The sequence below is a fragment of the Cryptomeria japonica genome, chromosome 9 (genome assembly GCF_030272615.1).
Source record: "Cryptomeria japonica chromosome 9, Sugi_1.0, whole genome shotgun sequence".
NCBI lineage: Eukaryota > Viridiplantae > Streptophyta > Pinopsida > Cupressales > Cupressaceae > Cryptomeria > Cryptomeria japonica.
The window spans coordinates 579,530,673-579,547,652 of NC_081413.1; the positions used below are offsets into that span (position 1 = coordinate 579,530,673).

Below are 16,980 nucleotides of genomic sequence, written 5' to 3' on the forward strand. Positions count from 1 at the left end.
GGATCAAGAAGTGCTTGAACCTCCATTGGGAGATCCATGTGATGTCATTTATTGGGGTCAGAAAGCCTCCATATTCCCACTAAAATCAATTTATTAATTCCACACATTCTTCAGTTTCATAAGCACAACCAGTTTTGGAATTTTGTGCAGCAAGTATATCCACAATCACAGCAAGTATATACACAAACACACACATGTAACATTAAAAGGATCTTTTATCAATTGGTACACCACTCTTCACTTTTGCTTACATTCATTACCCTTTGTCTCACATGTGAATCATTTCCCTTTCCTTTACTGTATTTCCCTCTATCAAGATCACCCACTTGAAGCTCAATGATTGAGAAATTTTGGATAATCCAGTAAGATCTTTCCCTAGGTCTAGAACTAGTCATTGCCTTCCTAGCTTTAAGTCAAGTTGTAGAGGAAGATTGACTTCTGGCCTCTTCCCAATATTTTGTTTAAGATATTTGTAACCAAGTCAAAGTTGTAAGGTAGCTTCAAATTCAATAGCCTATTTCCTATTGTTCCATGGCCATTGGGGAGGGGGAGACGGGGGGACGTGGGGACGGGCTTTGGGGACGGGGGGACAAAGGGAAAAATTTTGGGGGACGGGTTTCGGGGAGCGGGGGACTTGGGTCTGGGGGGAGTATTTCCTAAATTCGAAGACATCATTGTTTTATTTGCTTTGTCTATTGTTTTTTTTAATTTCTTTATAGCCAATGAGATTCTTTTCAGCCTCGTGTGACTAGTTGAATGATTTTTATATGCTCAAATGTATGTCTGCTTGAGACTCACTGCAATCATGCCTCAATGTTTTTCTTCTTTTGCACCTCATTCACATTATTGATGAGCCCGTCATTGACTCATTTGCTACCATTGTCTTCATTTCATTTTCTTGAGCTTCTTAACTTTTCTTTAGAAATCTATGCCATACAATGCAATTTTCTTGTTAAAGGGATATGATACCATTCTCATCGAAGCAGTCTTCTAATTTTAAGTCTTTTTTTCCCCAAAGATTAGTTAAAAATATCTTTGATTCCATGTGTTAAAGAAAATCTGTTAGGTAAACAGGTTAAAATGGCTCCTTGGATCAATCTTTCATTGTCCCTAGATTGAGTGAGGTTCTTCCAAAGCCTCACCGACATCCTTTACTGAATATTCAGTTTAAGAAAATCACCTTGTCTGGCCTTTGTTAGATAAATACATCAAATCAAAGTGTGCATAGAGGAATAATACTTTTGTAGTGATTTTTTTAGGAGAAGCTCTCAAATTGATAGCGTGGCAAATTCTCTAAGCATCTGATATTGCATCTAATCAGTTTATCTTGTTCAGCAACTTTGTCCAAGGAAGAACCAAGATAAATTGTTATATCGTGACAACCAATTTGGACCTCAAAAGCATATGGATTGGCCCCAGAGTGGTTCAAATAAGTAAACAAACCAAACAAGGAAAGGTAGAACAACTAACAACTCTCCAATATCTACTTCTCAGACCTTAATATATCCAAGAAAAGAGAACCTCACCTCCTCAAAGAGGAACCAACCCTAAAGAGATGCCTAGAGAAATCAAGGAATAAACTAGGAGGAACACATGGTAGGAGGCCACAGAACTATTGAACAATCATGGGATTGAACAAGAAATAAAAAATTTATGCCACTAAGAAGAAAAGAAATATCATCCTTGGAAGCAATGAAGACAATTATACCTAGCAAAGATCACAAAAACTATGACAAAGACAAGAAATATCTTCCAAGTTCCATGACTACTAATTAATTATTATTGAAGAGCACATGATCGAGTTCCTCACAACAAAAAATGCATTTTAATTCCACCACGAAGATTGATCATTGAGTTGTTTGTCCAGATTTTCAATGTCACAAAGTAGCATGAATTGTTACTTGTAAGATGCAACTTTGCCTAGGACGAATTCAAGGATCCCTTCTAGAATGACTTTGGAAAGCATCAGGATTACACTTTCTCCTCGCACAGCTATCCAAAATCAAGAAGGAATGAATATAAAAATTTAATGTACAAAGCATGAAAGGAGGTCCTAGAGGATGCTTGGCCCCTAGATAAGATGAGATGCTTTTACATCAATTTCTTTGATGGTAATGTCAATTATCAACTTAAGGATGAGAATAGAAAATAGTCTATTGTGTCTCCTTTAAAATGCATTAATCACGTGTTTATATCATAAACCCCATAAGCATCACCATCAGATCCATTTTGTTTTATGCATTGGAAGAGAAGTCTTCATTTTTTAAGTCCTACCAAACTTAGAAGCTTGATAGGGACATAATTCCAAATTCAAAACAGAATAGTTGTAGAGTATCATAGATCCAATTTAATTACTAGTACAAAACTTTTTCCAAGATAAGTAAACCTACAATTGCTTACATTTTAAATTGCCTTCCATCATTGTTGTTTATCTCAATAATGATAAGAACTATATTATAAATGTAAGTAGATATGTAAGTGTGTGGATCAGTAAGTCAATGAGTAGGGTAGGTAACTAAGGGGAAGGTGTTGTAACGTAATCACACATCACCCCATTGCAAATGGGGACCCCCACTTTTTGCCTTGCTGCTTAGGGTATCTAGTTAGGGACAGTCCTTAGTCCTTAACCTTTCAGCGAGAGGAGGTTAGCTCAGGTTGTTAGTATTGCCTTCTAATGCCAAAAGACATCCAAATGGCAAAGAATGAATGCGATGAACTCATGAAGGCTTGAGGCAAAAATTTTAACTGTCATAATTTTGCTCAAGGCAAGGTCTTGGTACCAGCTTGCTCAAAATGAGCAATTTCTGCAAATAAAGCCTCATTTTGCGCTCTCCTTCAAGATTTGTGCAATTGAACCTAGGATTTGCGTCCATGCTAGGGAGGCAAGAACCATGAGAAAACCTACGGCAATGTTAGAAAAGTGATCAAGATTGATGAATTGGGGTGCGAAAATGAAATTTACAAATCTTTGCTCAAGTTGTGGTCTTGATATTAGCTTGCTCACCAGGAGCAAATTTGTGCAAATGAAGGCATAAAAGCTGCACAACCAAGCAACTTGTACAAATGAAGACATAAAATCCACCCTAGCATGAGCAATTTGTGCAAATGCATCATCATTTGTGCCCTACATAAAGGCTTACTCACCACAGAGTTGTGTAAATAGACCTTGAAAAGCCTCCCTAGCAAACAAAAGTTGTGCAAATGGACATAGAACATGTGCTCTCCTTGTGCAATCAAGCACAAAGCTTGCACCTAAGTTGTGCAATTGAACCATGAAAACCCACCCAAGCAAATAGGGCAGACTTAGGGTGGCAAATTCAAATTTCAAATTATAACAAAGTGGTTGCGAAGCCAAGTCGGCTGTAGCAAGGAGATGCGATCCATTCTTGGAGGCATATATATTTATTTCAAAATCATTTGAAGTGCAGACCCAAAGGGTGAATTCAAGGAGTAGAATTAAGATGAGGTGCGAATCTGTGAAAGATCAGACTTTAAGGCGGAGAAGTAGGTGAAAAATCTGACATGCAACCATACAAATCAGACCTACAATGTGAAGGAATTAGACCTGAGACAACTTCCTATCAACTACCTTGCAATTAGGGTGAATTCCATCAGTTTGGGCAGTTTGGTTATTTCAACGAATTTGGGGAATATTTTGCCAAGTTTTAAGCATGATCTTGCTGCGATTTTTATCAGAATATCAGAATCGATCTGATGAAGGCGAAATTCTCAGCTGGGGCAGAATTATAACATTCTGATTTTGGGAGATCCTAGTTTTTTATTTTTAGATTTGAAAGGATTGATATTGTTCTCATTTAAGAATGCTACATTTCTATTATCACATGTTTCTTGATTCCAATGTATTGTTCTCTTCTCAGGTTTAATGCAAAGATAAAAGTAAGAAAGGACATTTACATTTCCAAAAGAGGGAAATCAAGAAGGAAGGCATAAGTGTAGAAGACAACACGATCTCAAACAATGGAACTTAGAGGAGCTGATAGAGGACAACTACACTAATACAAGGAAGAGATCAAGATATCATAGCATGAACGATACTCCAGCAACATGAAAAAGACCCAATGAGAAGAGAAACTTCATACTATGGAGAAGCTTTGCAGTGATAACATCATGACATGAAGGAATTCAAGATAAAGGCTCAACAGCATGTGTAAGGTAAAGAATTTAGTGAAAGAACTCAGCAATGCAAGTGCAAAGATCAACATGTTCAAGGTGATGACGAAGGAAGATAGTGCAAATGAAGGCTATAACTACAACGACCTTGGATTTCCTTCGGAAATCCAAAGGTCAAGATCAAGTACATCTGTGGTATAAGAAAGATGATGATGAAATCAGGGCAAGAAAGATAATCAAGAAGAAACAATTTTCATTCCTAAGGAGGTAGAAAAGCTAAGCAACGTTAGAGTGTATGCTTGACCATGCTTGGGTGATACAATTTGAGAATTTTGCCTTCACCCACACCACACCGAGCTTGGAGATGTTGAGTATCCCGAGATATTGCTCAACTATTTACATATGTGATGAGGTACCAAGTCTACGGTGCAAATTGAGATGGCTTGTCATCATCCTTCCAATCAAAAGGTCCCAAGTCAGCTTGTTAAAATACAATGCACCTGACTCATCCTATGGAGGCACAAACTTTAGGATACCTAACCTCATATTTCATTGGTTCACATTCATAGATGAACATATATCCAAATATTGTAATTATTTCATTGGCCAGAATGGAGTTTGTTGTAGCAAACCCTGATTAGGATTTTATTGTAAAATCTTGGCCATTTGTGAGTCAATTTGAGCCATTCATTGTATTGAGAGCACTATAAAAGGTTCAAATCTCTCATCGTAAAGGAGAATAGTGGAGTAATAGAGAATGATGGATAGAGGATCAATAGTTTAGAAATAGTCAGTAGTTAGATAGCAGCTAGAGTAGAGTAGAAGAAAAGGAGATTGTTGCCAAGATCTTGTTGTAAGAGGCATATTGTTTTCATTGAAGTTATGGTGAATTCTCTATGTTAATTCAACATGTTGCATGGTCTCTATTTCAAATTTGCTTTAAAGTTGGTTAATTGAATGGAAGATATCATTGTTGATGAATGGTGTACCTAATGTTCATACTACTTGTAATTTGTTGATTGCAAATTGCAGTGTGTAGTCAACTGAACTTGTGTGAAAGCTCAACTTCTATTACTTCACACTCATTGTTCATGTGGTTGATGTGCATTGATGATATGAAAATCATTCGTCGGAGATTGCACTAGTTTTGTGTAGTTGTTCCTTGATGGCAAAACAAAGCTTGGTTTGGTCACACTAATCAACAATCGGTTCTGACATTCTTAGGATTAGATTGCTTTCTTAACCCTTAATTCCTTTTGCTATTTTTTTCCAAATCAAGTAAGTCTTCATTTTCCAGCAACATTCATGTTCAACATAAGTCCCCTTGTGATTCCAGCAAATCACATCACAACCATTGAGCTATCAACATGTCAAGACTTGACAATAGAAACCTTGGAGTCATCTCGGTTGATCATATAATTTAACCGAGGAGATTTTGATCAAGGGAGGATAGAGTGCCTTTGGTATTTTATTATGTGTTGCATAGTGCATAAAAACACATTAACAGAAGGGAGGCAACAACTCACATTCATCAAATTCATGAAGCCGTGACAGGAGTAAAGGGAATGAACTACATTACTTCACTTCACACTCTATTGACAATGCTTTGTGGTATTTAAACCCATGACACTCGCTTTTAAAAACCTGCTCTCCATCAGACTGAACTGAAATCATTTTGTAAGGATTTTGAAAGAGTATTGAGACAAGCCATATTAGATTGGCATGGCTAAGACATAGGCCCAGTCAGTGCTTCTCAGTCATCATTACCGTTCTGTTTGGCTTCCTCTCCTTGATGTAAAGAGCATAAATGCCCTCCTCCTCCTTTGTTGGAAGAGGGAGAATTCCACCCTAACAGACAAAAGCATAAAGGGCCTTTGTTGGGTGGCTTTCCCAGTCATATAGGATGAAAGGGTACGAGGCTAAAGGACCTCTTCCTAAGCCCAAAAGCCAAATGCATAATGAAGATTAAGCAATCGCAAGATGGATTCCCATCCACCCAAAACTAAGGTTGACAAAACAACAGGAATAGGAAGCGAAGGACGACAGGTGTTTCATCACAGCCTTGAAGAAGACCCACACAGGCTGACAAATCAAACATTGGATTGTCAGCACTGGATGTCATGTCCCCTCTTAGCTGATCGGCCAGCAAGGTTTTTACAAAAGGTGTTTTTAAACACTAAATAATTAATATGTACATATTACATTTAAACATTATATAATATGAAAAAATATATAAATATATAAATAAAATAAACAATAAATAAAACATAAAGTATACTTCGAGTTTGAATTTAGGCGCCATTTTGTAACCCTAGCGCCTCTTTCCCAGATTGCTATTTAAACAGGTCAGTTGTCTGGGCACAGATGTACAGAGAAATTGATTGAGAATTGAGAGAAATTCCTGATTGAGAGACCTGGGAAGAAAACCTTTGTCTTCTACAACCCTAACCTTCTATAATCACTTTTTCTGTTCAAAGTTGCTATCTCAAACCCTACGCCAATATCTAATCCAGGACAGATCTAAATTGCGGACAGCTGCCAGCTTGCAGAATTGTAGCAGAGCTGTATCAAGTGTGCAGGACATTACTTCACTCACCTGGGTGTTTCCAAATTAGCGGTGGATTTAAGGATAGGTGCTGGGTGGATCTTGTGAGTCTATCTGAGAGTAATAAAAGGGCTCCAGGTGACTGAAGCATTACCAGACGAGCAGATCAACCCTCAAGTAACTCCCTTCCAGATTTGGAGACCTTCTTGTGCAGCATCATAGGAGCTTGTCAAACATTAGGAGTTTGGAACCTTACAGCAGTAAATTGGAGCGCAAGTACAGGCCAAACATCACACGAATACCAGTCATAAAATGCATACCCTAGGGGCTGATCATTATACAGACAGAAAGTCGATTTGAGCACCACTGGTTGAGGGTTACATGCCTGAATCTTAAGGGGAGTGCTAGGGTCAAAACAGCCCCAGGGGTTTGGAGATGACAACACCTCGGAGATTACAGTCGCCACTACATAAGTGAACTTCTAGGTCAGATCAGGAGGGTCGTTAGAGATCTGGCTACTACTGGTTATGCATAAAACAACTGTTATTCATTCAAGCTGCGAAATTATACAAATTTCTGCCAAGTTCTAGATCTCTGTTACTCAGACTTGAATCACATATTCATTGAAATTGTGTTAGCTGTGCATTTCCTAAAAGTGATTTTGGGACTATATTGTTGATAATAACTGAAGCAATCAGAAATACTTCTTGATACTCTACTGTGAAATTGTTTCCTTTACGATTTAATCTTTAAACATCTGATAGAAGTGGACTAGGGCAGAACAAAAAAAAACTAAGGACACCACACTTGTAAGCCTTGCTTAAAGAATGAGAAACTAGTTTACCTGAAAATGTAACCATGCATGGCTTTGTTTCTGGTCTGTTGTCTAGCCGTTGCTAAAACAAACTAAAGCTTTTTGAATGCTTAAAACTCATATCACCATGCGCTCTAATTGAGTACTTTTAAGTCCATAAGTGAACTTTTTATTGGACAGATAAGCCCTTTCTGATGAAGCCTTTTCTTGTCAGGTTTTTTAAAAACCTGAGAATTACGGAAAATGCATAATATATTGATTTATTCAGAGGTTCCACTTTGGTAGTACTGATATTGGCTCAACAAGGGAAATATTTCAAATTTTCAACATGTGATTGTTATTTGCCAATTTGCATTTATAAATTTTTTGGGTTTTGATTCAATATGCAAATTTTCAGATATAGTGCAGTGTCTAAGCTGGATTGCCATAGCTGAGGAGGATTCATTCCACTATTTTGGTTCCTGGTTTCCTGTATTTGAGTAAAAATCATATTTGATCTTTGGAGCTACATGTTTACAGTTGAGGTGAATTATCTATCTAGTTTTTCTTAGGATCATCTATCTAGTTTCTCTTAGGAGGATTCATTCCACTATTTTGGTTCCTGGTTTCCTGTATTTGAGTAAAAATCATATTTGATCTTTGGAGCTACATGTTTACAGTTGAGGTGAATTATCTATCCAGTTTTTCTTAGGATCATCTATCTAGTTTCTCTTAGGACCATCCTTTTTGGAATGCCATGCTAGCACAGTTTTGAGGTTTTAATGAAAGTACTAAACATTCAGTGGAAATGAACAAATAAAAAATAACCAAGAAAATTAAATCAAAAACACAAACACCTGGAAATAAAATCTGCAAAACTATGGAGCATTGCATGATCTGAGAATCATTGGAATCATGGGATGCCCTCTCTTGACTCTCTCTCCTTTGCTTAAAGAAGTATTTTGACCTTGATCACGGAGTCTGAAATTTGCTTCTGTTGATTATAAAAAATAGGATGATTTTGATGTGTAGAGGAGTCAACTTGTTACCTTTCTCAAAGTGTTTAGATTCAGAAACTTGAAACTGCTCTGAATAGTGCAAATTTTCATTTCTCCCATGGTCCATGATTTATAGAAGAATGCAGAAATCCATGCATGTGTGCATTAATATGTATGTTCTTATTTGTATGGATATAAGTGTGCATGAATACATGTGTATGCATCAATGTATGTCTGCATGAATGTATGAGTCTATGTATCGATGTATATATGTACGTTTTCATAAAAATGTATTTATGTACAAGTGCTTACACACAAACATACAAAAATGCAAATAATAAATTTGTTTCTTTCTCTGCCTAAGCAGTGAAAATCCCTTGAAATTTCATTAGAACACTGATTCAACCTGCTTTCTGGACACCTAAGAAAACCCTAGCGTTTGGGTTTATTAACCACTGCAAAGACTAGAACACTGATTCAGCCTGCTTTCTGGACACCTAAGAAAACCCTAGCGTTTGAGTTTCTTAACCCTTGCAAAGGCTAGAACACTGATTCAGCTTGCTTTCTGGACACCTAAGTATAGTGTTTGAGTTTCTAAACCCCTGCAAAGGCTAGAACACTGATTCAGCTTGCTTTCTGGACACCTAAGTATAGTGTTTTGAGTTTCTTAACCCCTGCAAAGGCTATTAGTGCTCCACAGTCACTTTCTTTGGTTTATCCTTTACCGCATTGTCCAATTAGGGATCCTCCAGTACATCATTTACAAGATTCTATTTATTATGGTGGGATTACATTGACAAGTTTTATCTTTAGGGCATGCTTAGAAAAACCCATTAAAAAATTCCTCGAAAGAACCAGTCCATTGCATACCATCATTTCCATGGTGGTTATTTGATGTGCATAATTATGTGTGCTTACACAACAAATACATAAACACATCTATGTCAAATTTGCTTTTATACCAGCCTATGCAATGAAAACTTCTTTGAATGTCACTGGAACCATGATTAGGCCTGTTTTTGTCACACTTAATAAACAAAGAAAGAGCTTTGAGCTGATAGGCCTTACAATAGCATTTTGTAAAAATTGGTTTTGGAAGCACTTGTTGAAGTACATAGATATAGATATAATCCCAAATATGCACAGGCACATGCATGCACACACCCACACCCACACCCACATGCATGTGAGCACACCATGTCGATAACAAATAACATATGAAACTCTTTCTAAGTTTTTAAACCCTAAATTTAATTATATGAAACTCAATTTACAATTATCCATTCCCATTAGCTTAATTTTAAAAAGGACCATGGCTTATTAATTTTCCATACCTGTAAAGATTTGTTCCTGAGATAAATAAGGCCCTCGTCATCCACACTGACACATCCAACCAATGCTAAGTTCTCAAGATGACTTAAACGTGTAAGCGATTCAAGACATTTGTTGGTTATCTGCAGCAAAACAGATCTTCTCAGTATTCAGTGAATCCAATTTCAAGTATGATAAAGTAAGTCACATTTCAGTTGTGCTAAATGTTGGGCCCTATTCAAAATGCATGCAGACAATACACATCCACATTTGTTTAAATCACTATTGAGTTAACAATCTCGATTATGTACTATGTTTTTGAGAACAACTACCATGGCTCAAGACTTATCACCAAAACAGTTCCATACCTACAAATAATCAAGTACATCCTGACATGAAATGTCATCTAAGAATTCAATACCATGTATGAGATAAACTACGAAAAATCTTACAGTTTAGCATTGAAGGGGAATCATACTAACATGATTCAAATTGGAAGGAAAAGACGGTACGAATGAGGTTAGAATAACTGTATGCATTTTAATATTGTCTAAGATGTATAGCATCATGAACATTTTATGTACATTTCTTGTTTTTATGTGTATAATCATTTCTGTGTGTATATATGTAATATATTGCATATGGAATAAATGTACAACTTAAGCAACAGCTGACTGTTACCAAACAATGCCTAGCAGAAAGAATTAGTTCAACTTCAAATAAAACACTACATAAAAGACCAGGCTTTCTAGAATACAAGCATATTTAACAATTTTCATGTCTAGTGAATTTTGATTGCCTTACAATGGGAGAATTTCAGTGGCCAATACTGGTGAGTTATTTTTTTATTTTTTTTTAAATTATAAACTGAAACTGAAGACGAACATCAAGAATTGTCAACTTTTATTTATAATAATATCCAAAATAATCTTTGTGAAAATTGACGTATAGTACGCAAAATAATCTTTATGAAAATTGACGGATAGTTTTTATTTCTACCAAACTAATTGTTTTTGAGAAATCATAATAGTAAAATTAGCCAAGATTCATTATCTTCTAGATTCTCTCTTTATGTATGGTTACTTAGAATTTTCCCTACATGTATTCAAAGGTTTCATCTGCAACGGCCACAATTTATTAATAAGGAGAATGGCCCTTAAAAGAAAAGCGGTGTCCATAACAGAACCGAAAACCTTAATTTTGCCTTCACATGACAAAACCTATCCGTAAATGCTGAAAAACGGATCAAATAATAAGAGTTAACTAAGGCTTAAGTTAGATTCTTACCTGTAAGTAAGAAAGATCAAGATTCCGCAGCTCCTTACATTTGACTGCAACTAGCTCAACTCCAAGGTCTGTGACACCTACACACCACTTAAGATTTAGAGTCTGCAACTTCCTGCATCCAACGGCTATGCATCCAAGACCCATGTCAGTGATTTGTTTGCATTTCACTAGCTTCAATGATTTCAAGTTCCGGGCATGTGCTATAGCTTCAGCTCCATAATCTGTGAATTCAGTGCAATTGGAAAGATCAACCTCAACCAAAGATCGACAACTTTCAACCAGCTTTGCTATACCCAGATGAGTAAAAGTCCACAACTTTGAGAGGTTGATGGAAAGCAAACGATTCCCAATTATGCGAGCCACGTGCCCTAAACTTTCATCTGTTATCTGGGAGCAAAGGGATAGATCTAAATGGCGAATCTTGTTGTATCTTTCTAATATCCTGGGTAACAACTCTGATCTCATTAACTGCACTTCCTTCCTAGACGTCGCTTCCAAAGAGAAAAAATGTTTACAGACTAAGCACCATGATTTTCTGTCTGTGGGATCCTGCAGTTTGTCAAGAATAGTTATAAGGATCTCATCATCCAGGATCCCCATGATTGAGCTACACTGAACAGCCGCTCTCTTCATTGCAAGGGATTGAAATAAAAAACCTGCCCTTAAAGGTTTCCAAATTCACAGGCAACGCGTGAACAAAACCTTAACTCTCCTTTGTTATCTGCGACACGAGAAAGAATTCTGCAAAATCCTTGGGGATAATTCTGCTTTATCTATAGCCCAGAGTTATCGTTTATTAATTCACTCTATACTCGGATTTGCTTTACGGGTAATCCCAAAAATGATGCTGGAAGACTGCTAGAGAACCCAATACCTGATTTACGAATGTAAATAGCAAATAATTTTTATTGTCTTCTGCAAAGCCTCGCAGCAACTTTATTAGACGCTAAAAATGTGCAGCAGCCCACTCAGAAGCTGAATATTCTCTGAAAGTCAACTACAATTTCATATTCTAAAGAACTATTGCAAGCAGAGAATGAAGGCATTATTTTTAGACAGTTCAGGAATCAAAGGACAAATAGGCTAGAAGAAAATGATTATTTTGAAGGCCAACTCAATTTCACACATCCACAATAAAATCCTCCTAAGCTCTAATGGTTTCAAGTTTCCCTATCCCAAACCCAAAATCTTAGCTGTAGTTAATTGGGTAGTCTTAGAATTCAACTGCTAACCCATACTTACTAATTAGAATGTCTCTAATCCACAACCTTCTGAGGACCGGACGAAACACATAGTAAATCAGGTGTCTAATGTAAGCTTATTCACACCTTTCAGAGTCTAGTACTGCACATACAGTTGCATTGGGTTCTGTATATTTCTTTAACATCCACTTCTATTTTGACTGAGGTAAAACAGGATTCACGAGATCCTCCACCATCACGACCCTTCTTTCTTACAAAAACAGGGATACAAATACTGCCCTGTACTTACTAAGATGTACCATATTCCAGTGCCAAACCCACACTTATTATTGCTCAAATGCTAACCCAACTATTAGAAATTGGAACTCAAACCTTGCATAGAAAGAAATTATTCAGCTAATGTGTGAAATAATTATCAGGACATCCAATTGCAGAAAGAATCACCCCCAAACCTACGAACAATAAAATCCCAATTCCCAATTCATCAATGCCCTTTTTCCTACGAAACCTGCCTGAAATTCCTCAATTACAAACATTTACACAGATATCCTGAGCAACCCATTTCATATTCCTCGTTTAGACACATACCCAATTCACGCAAACCAACTCTAGCTCCATGAGTAGACCTCACCTGTAACGTGAAAACCCATGTGAAACTTCCCACTTAACACAATTTTTAATCCGAGAACTCCAACTTCTATTTTCTCGTGCTTTCTTCTTTGAATAGGTAGCGTGTCCTCAGACTTCACGAATAAAATAAAATAAAATAAAAAGTACGATGCCAAGTACAACATGTCTACGATGGTAATAAATTTCCGAAAGGGAGAAAGATGGAGATTCATTCCGGAGAACATGAAGGCATTTCATAGAGCTTGGGGTGAATGTACACTGTTCCGTACAATATTTCCCAGAGTAAATTTGCACTTCATGAAATCATGGTGGTAACGAAGTAGTTGGGCTCCATCTGGACAGGTACCGTGTGTACCTGTGTGTACCTCCCCTAAGACCGTCCATATATCGTCCTTAATTCACTATATATGGGACCCTCAGCACATGGTTGTGATTTAATTGGCTTGGGTCAAATTTGATGGTTATAACGACTATATTCGCAACATTGACACTTTTGGAAGTTCTCGCGTGCTATGAACCAGAAGATGGTGACTTAGTTGATCTTAAAATGTTTGGCTAATGATTTCAATTAGTTAGATGTAAAATTAACAATGGAAAGATTTTTAAGGGATTTGACACGTGTCTTTAGGTTGAAATTGTGTTTTGTTACTAGTCAAGGGTTTAGAAGTATACATTCCACCAAAGTCTATTAGGATATGTCATGACCTCATCACACACCCTTGCATTCAAAGAGACTTTGAACTTCACTAGCAAGACTTAAAGTTTACATTTTTATTTTTTAGAGAGGTTTATGAGTAATTTAATGGGATTGTCATGAGATTTTTGTTTTTTTAAAGTAGCGGTTAACTTTTGAATGGAACATTTTAAAATAATTTCTTCTACTTTAAATTGAGAAGGTGGATATATTAAATTGACAATATCATACATATTGATAACGTGAACATGAATAATTAGAAAAGTTGCACTTCAAGTAATATTAGTAATTGTAAATTAGTTAGATGTGAAAAAATTCTACACAATCTAATCTAGAAGCATCTATAATAATTTACTATGGATTGTGGAAACTTGGTATCATTGATTAGTAATTGTATTGAATTCAATAAAGAACTTGAAGCTAATTACTAACTTCTCTTATTAGATGTTTTGCTCACTTGAAAAGAGAATGATTTTGTTACTTTCCAAGTCTTTAGAAAATTCACTCATGTTGACCTCCACCTCTACATGTCCTTCCATTGCCATCATGTTAAAAATAGTTGGTACCTTAAAGACTGGCCATTACAGTCTACTACATTTGTGAGTAAGACTGTATAAAATTTAGGCTTTCACACCTCTCCAAAATCTTCAAGCTAAATAGGTACTACAACAAACACATTGCTATAGTGTTTAAACAAGCCTAGACACTCTAAACCATGTGAGGATGAATCTCTTGTGTTTTTTTTGTAGCCACACTCCCATACATTAAGGAATCTCCAATAAGTTCTATAAAATTATTTGTAAGAAAGGCCTCACGCATGCCTTTAATTTATTTTTTTCGTCAGAAACCTTGTTCCTTCCATTAAAGATCCTAGTGATCATTATGCCCAAGTTCAAGATCTATAAAATTGTTTATTAATGTGGAATTTCATACATTACTGAAACTAAACATTTTATTAGCATTAGAATCAAGGAGCACAATATTGTAAGATTGTAACCCAAAGCAATATCACAAAATAATAAAAAAATAACTCAAATTTCAAATCAATAAGGAAATAATTGGATTACCATAAGATTTTGAGTACACAATACATCCTCTCACGTGGAAATGTCAAACCAATACTATGGAATACAAGAAATACATTTTACAAAGGATGTGACCTAATCTCTCATACTCATTTCGTGACATCAATATAATAATGATACAAAATCACTAGAGTCGCTAGTAGTTAATCGTCATCCACAAACTAAGAGATCAAAATTATTGGCAACATGTGCAATATGTTATCACTGATGTCGACCTTGATGACAACCTATCATTCTTGTATAGAGATGGATTGATATAGTTGAAGAGGCAAATAAATAGTTTGAGACCAACATGTTTGAGAGAGATGGTTTGACATTGATGAAGACATGGGATCAACATGTTTAAAGACAAGCAAGATAGTCTAGAAGACCAAGTAGATGTATTTGTGACATAAGATGATACTAAGACAATTTAGAAGTATGGTGTGTATCTTTTAAACCATGGCTAAGTTAGTTACACATTATTCATGCTTTGAATGAGGAATGTATTCAAATAGATTGCACATGAATTGATTCCTCATGTTTCAAGGAGTTAGATGGATGAAAGTTGAGTCTTTGTTCATACTTGTATTGTTGAGAAAAGTTGTCTAAAGCATAAAATTTATATCTTCATAAGACAAAGTCTATGTATTTTGGTTTCCATTACAATATTTCAAGGCATTTAGGATCTAGAGATTAGATTGTCAATTACTCAGGAGGTTATTTCTAGATTTTAACATAACATTTTCTACAACAAAATTTTGGTTTGAGTGTTCTCCAAGTTATACTATAATAGAGTTAAGTGTCTAAGAAGTTTACTAAAATGCTTTGCATTCCTTCAGATGGATAGATATGCTCGCACAAGCTTGAGGATATGATCAGTGAGGTATACGGGTTCATACATGCAAGTTTGGGATGATTTGATTTACCATAACACAATATCCAAAGAGTTATGAGTTAAGAGTCAGTCGAGGATGCTTTGTTTTCATCAGTTCAATGTGTTTCTCTACTTGTGCTAGCATATTATAATCAAATACTTCAAATTTATGTTGTAGGGATATTGTGCATAGACTACAATACTTATATCTTGATCCATATAATGTTCTTGGTCTATCCCTAATGGTACAAAGGTGAACAATTAACAGTTTTGGTGAATTTGTTGTTGTTAGGTTGATATTCTTGTATTCCTTCTATTGTGGTTGACCCCAAGATCAACTATATTTTCTTTGGAGGACGTGTTATGATATTTTTGGGCCCTATTATGCCTTGGGTTGATCCACAACTCATTCTATTTCACTAAGCATGTGTTTGGTGCTAACCTGTGTAGTATCGCACGTTTCATCTAAAGGTCAGCGAAGTTTTGAGATGATGTGGAGGGTATATATTGAAGATCAAATCATTCTATGATGTGGCAATTTAGTAATATGGGGACAGGTTGTGAAAAAAGGGATCATAACATCTACCTATGACATATGCATAATTTATAGTAGTTAAAGTTCATCTTGCTCATTGTAACCTTCATGTATCCTACTCCAAGATAGTGAATCTCTTCAACAAGTCTTTGTATCTTATTCAACAAGTCCATCAGGGAGCAGTGAAACTTAACAAAATATTGTAATAATTGCTCATATATTGTGAGATAATGCTTACAATGGTTTTCCCTTATTGGATTTTCTCCATAAAAATATTGGAGTGTAGAATGTTGTGGTGCATGTTTTTCTTCTAGTTTTTCATTTGATGTTTAATTTGAAAATGATATTGTTTAAATTTTAGTAAATATTGATTCACCCCCCCCAAGTATTTCAATGTATTCAATAAAGAAAATGAGTCAGATGCTTTTCTACCCCACCGTGAAACTTACACTTCCCAATAATTCTTACAAGAAGAATAATTGACCTTGCACAAAATGCCTAGCAATTTGGATACGACGAGCATGATGGAACTCAATGCAACATGATATATTTACATGAATTTCACATATGAACATGATATAGCATATAAAATAAATAATAAACAAACAATCATCTATTTCAATGATACACATATCTTTGGGCAAACAAATTCAAATCGTAAATCAATAGGTTGTGTTTATGTAAAATTTTGAATCCTATTTGTAAACCCTAAAGGTCCAACCACTAGCCTAATTCTACAAACTAATTCAACACAACATCAATAGAGATCTACCATGCATGCAAATGACAATGAAATAACAAACATTATACCATTCACATACACAGTAGGTTTGTCTTCATTGTTCTCCTATCCTTCATGATCTTGTATTTGATTTGCTCTCAACTTTGTATTTCACTTGCACAAGAGCTCGAG

At 35.9% G+C, this 16,980-nt stretch overlaps 1 protein-coding gene across 1 annotated transcript in view; it reads right to left on the reverse strand.

The window, feature by feature from the left end:
* The window catches only part of LOC131051729 (uncharacterized), a 101,583-nt gene extending 88,361 nt beyond the window's left edge, over window positions 1–13,222 (reverse strand). The window contains exons 1-2 of the mRNA XM_059211775.1: window positions 11,066–13,222; window positions 9,802–9,921 (exon numbers count right to left, since the gene is read on the reverse strand). Of these exons, the coding sequence (XP_059067758.1) occupies window positions 9,802–9,921; window positions 11,066–11,698 (753 nt within the window). The 5' untranslated portion in view covers window positions 11,699–13,222. The remainder of the gene's footprint in view (window positions 1–9,801; window positions 9,922–11,065) is intronic.
* Between the last annotated feature and the right edge of the window lie 3,758 nt (window positions 13,223–16,980).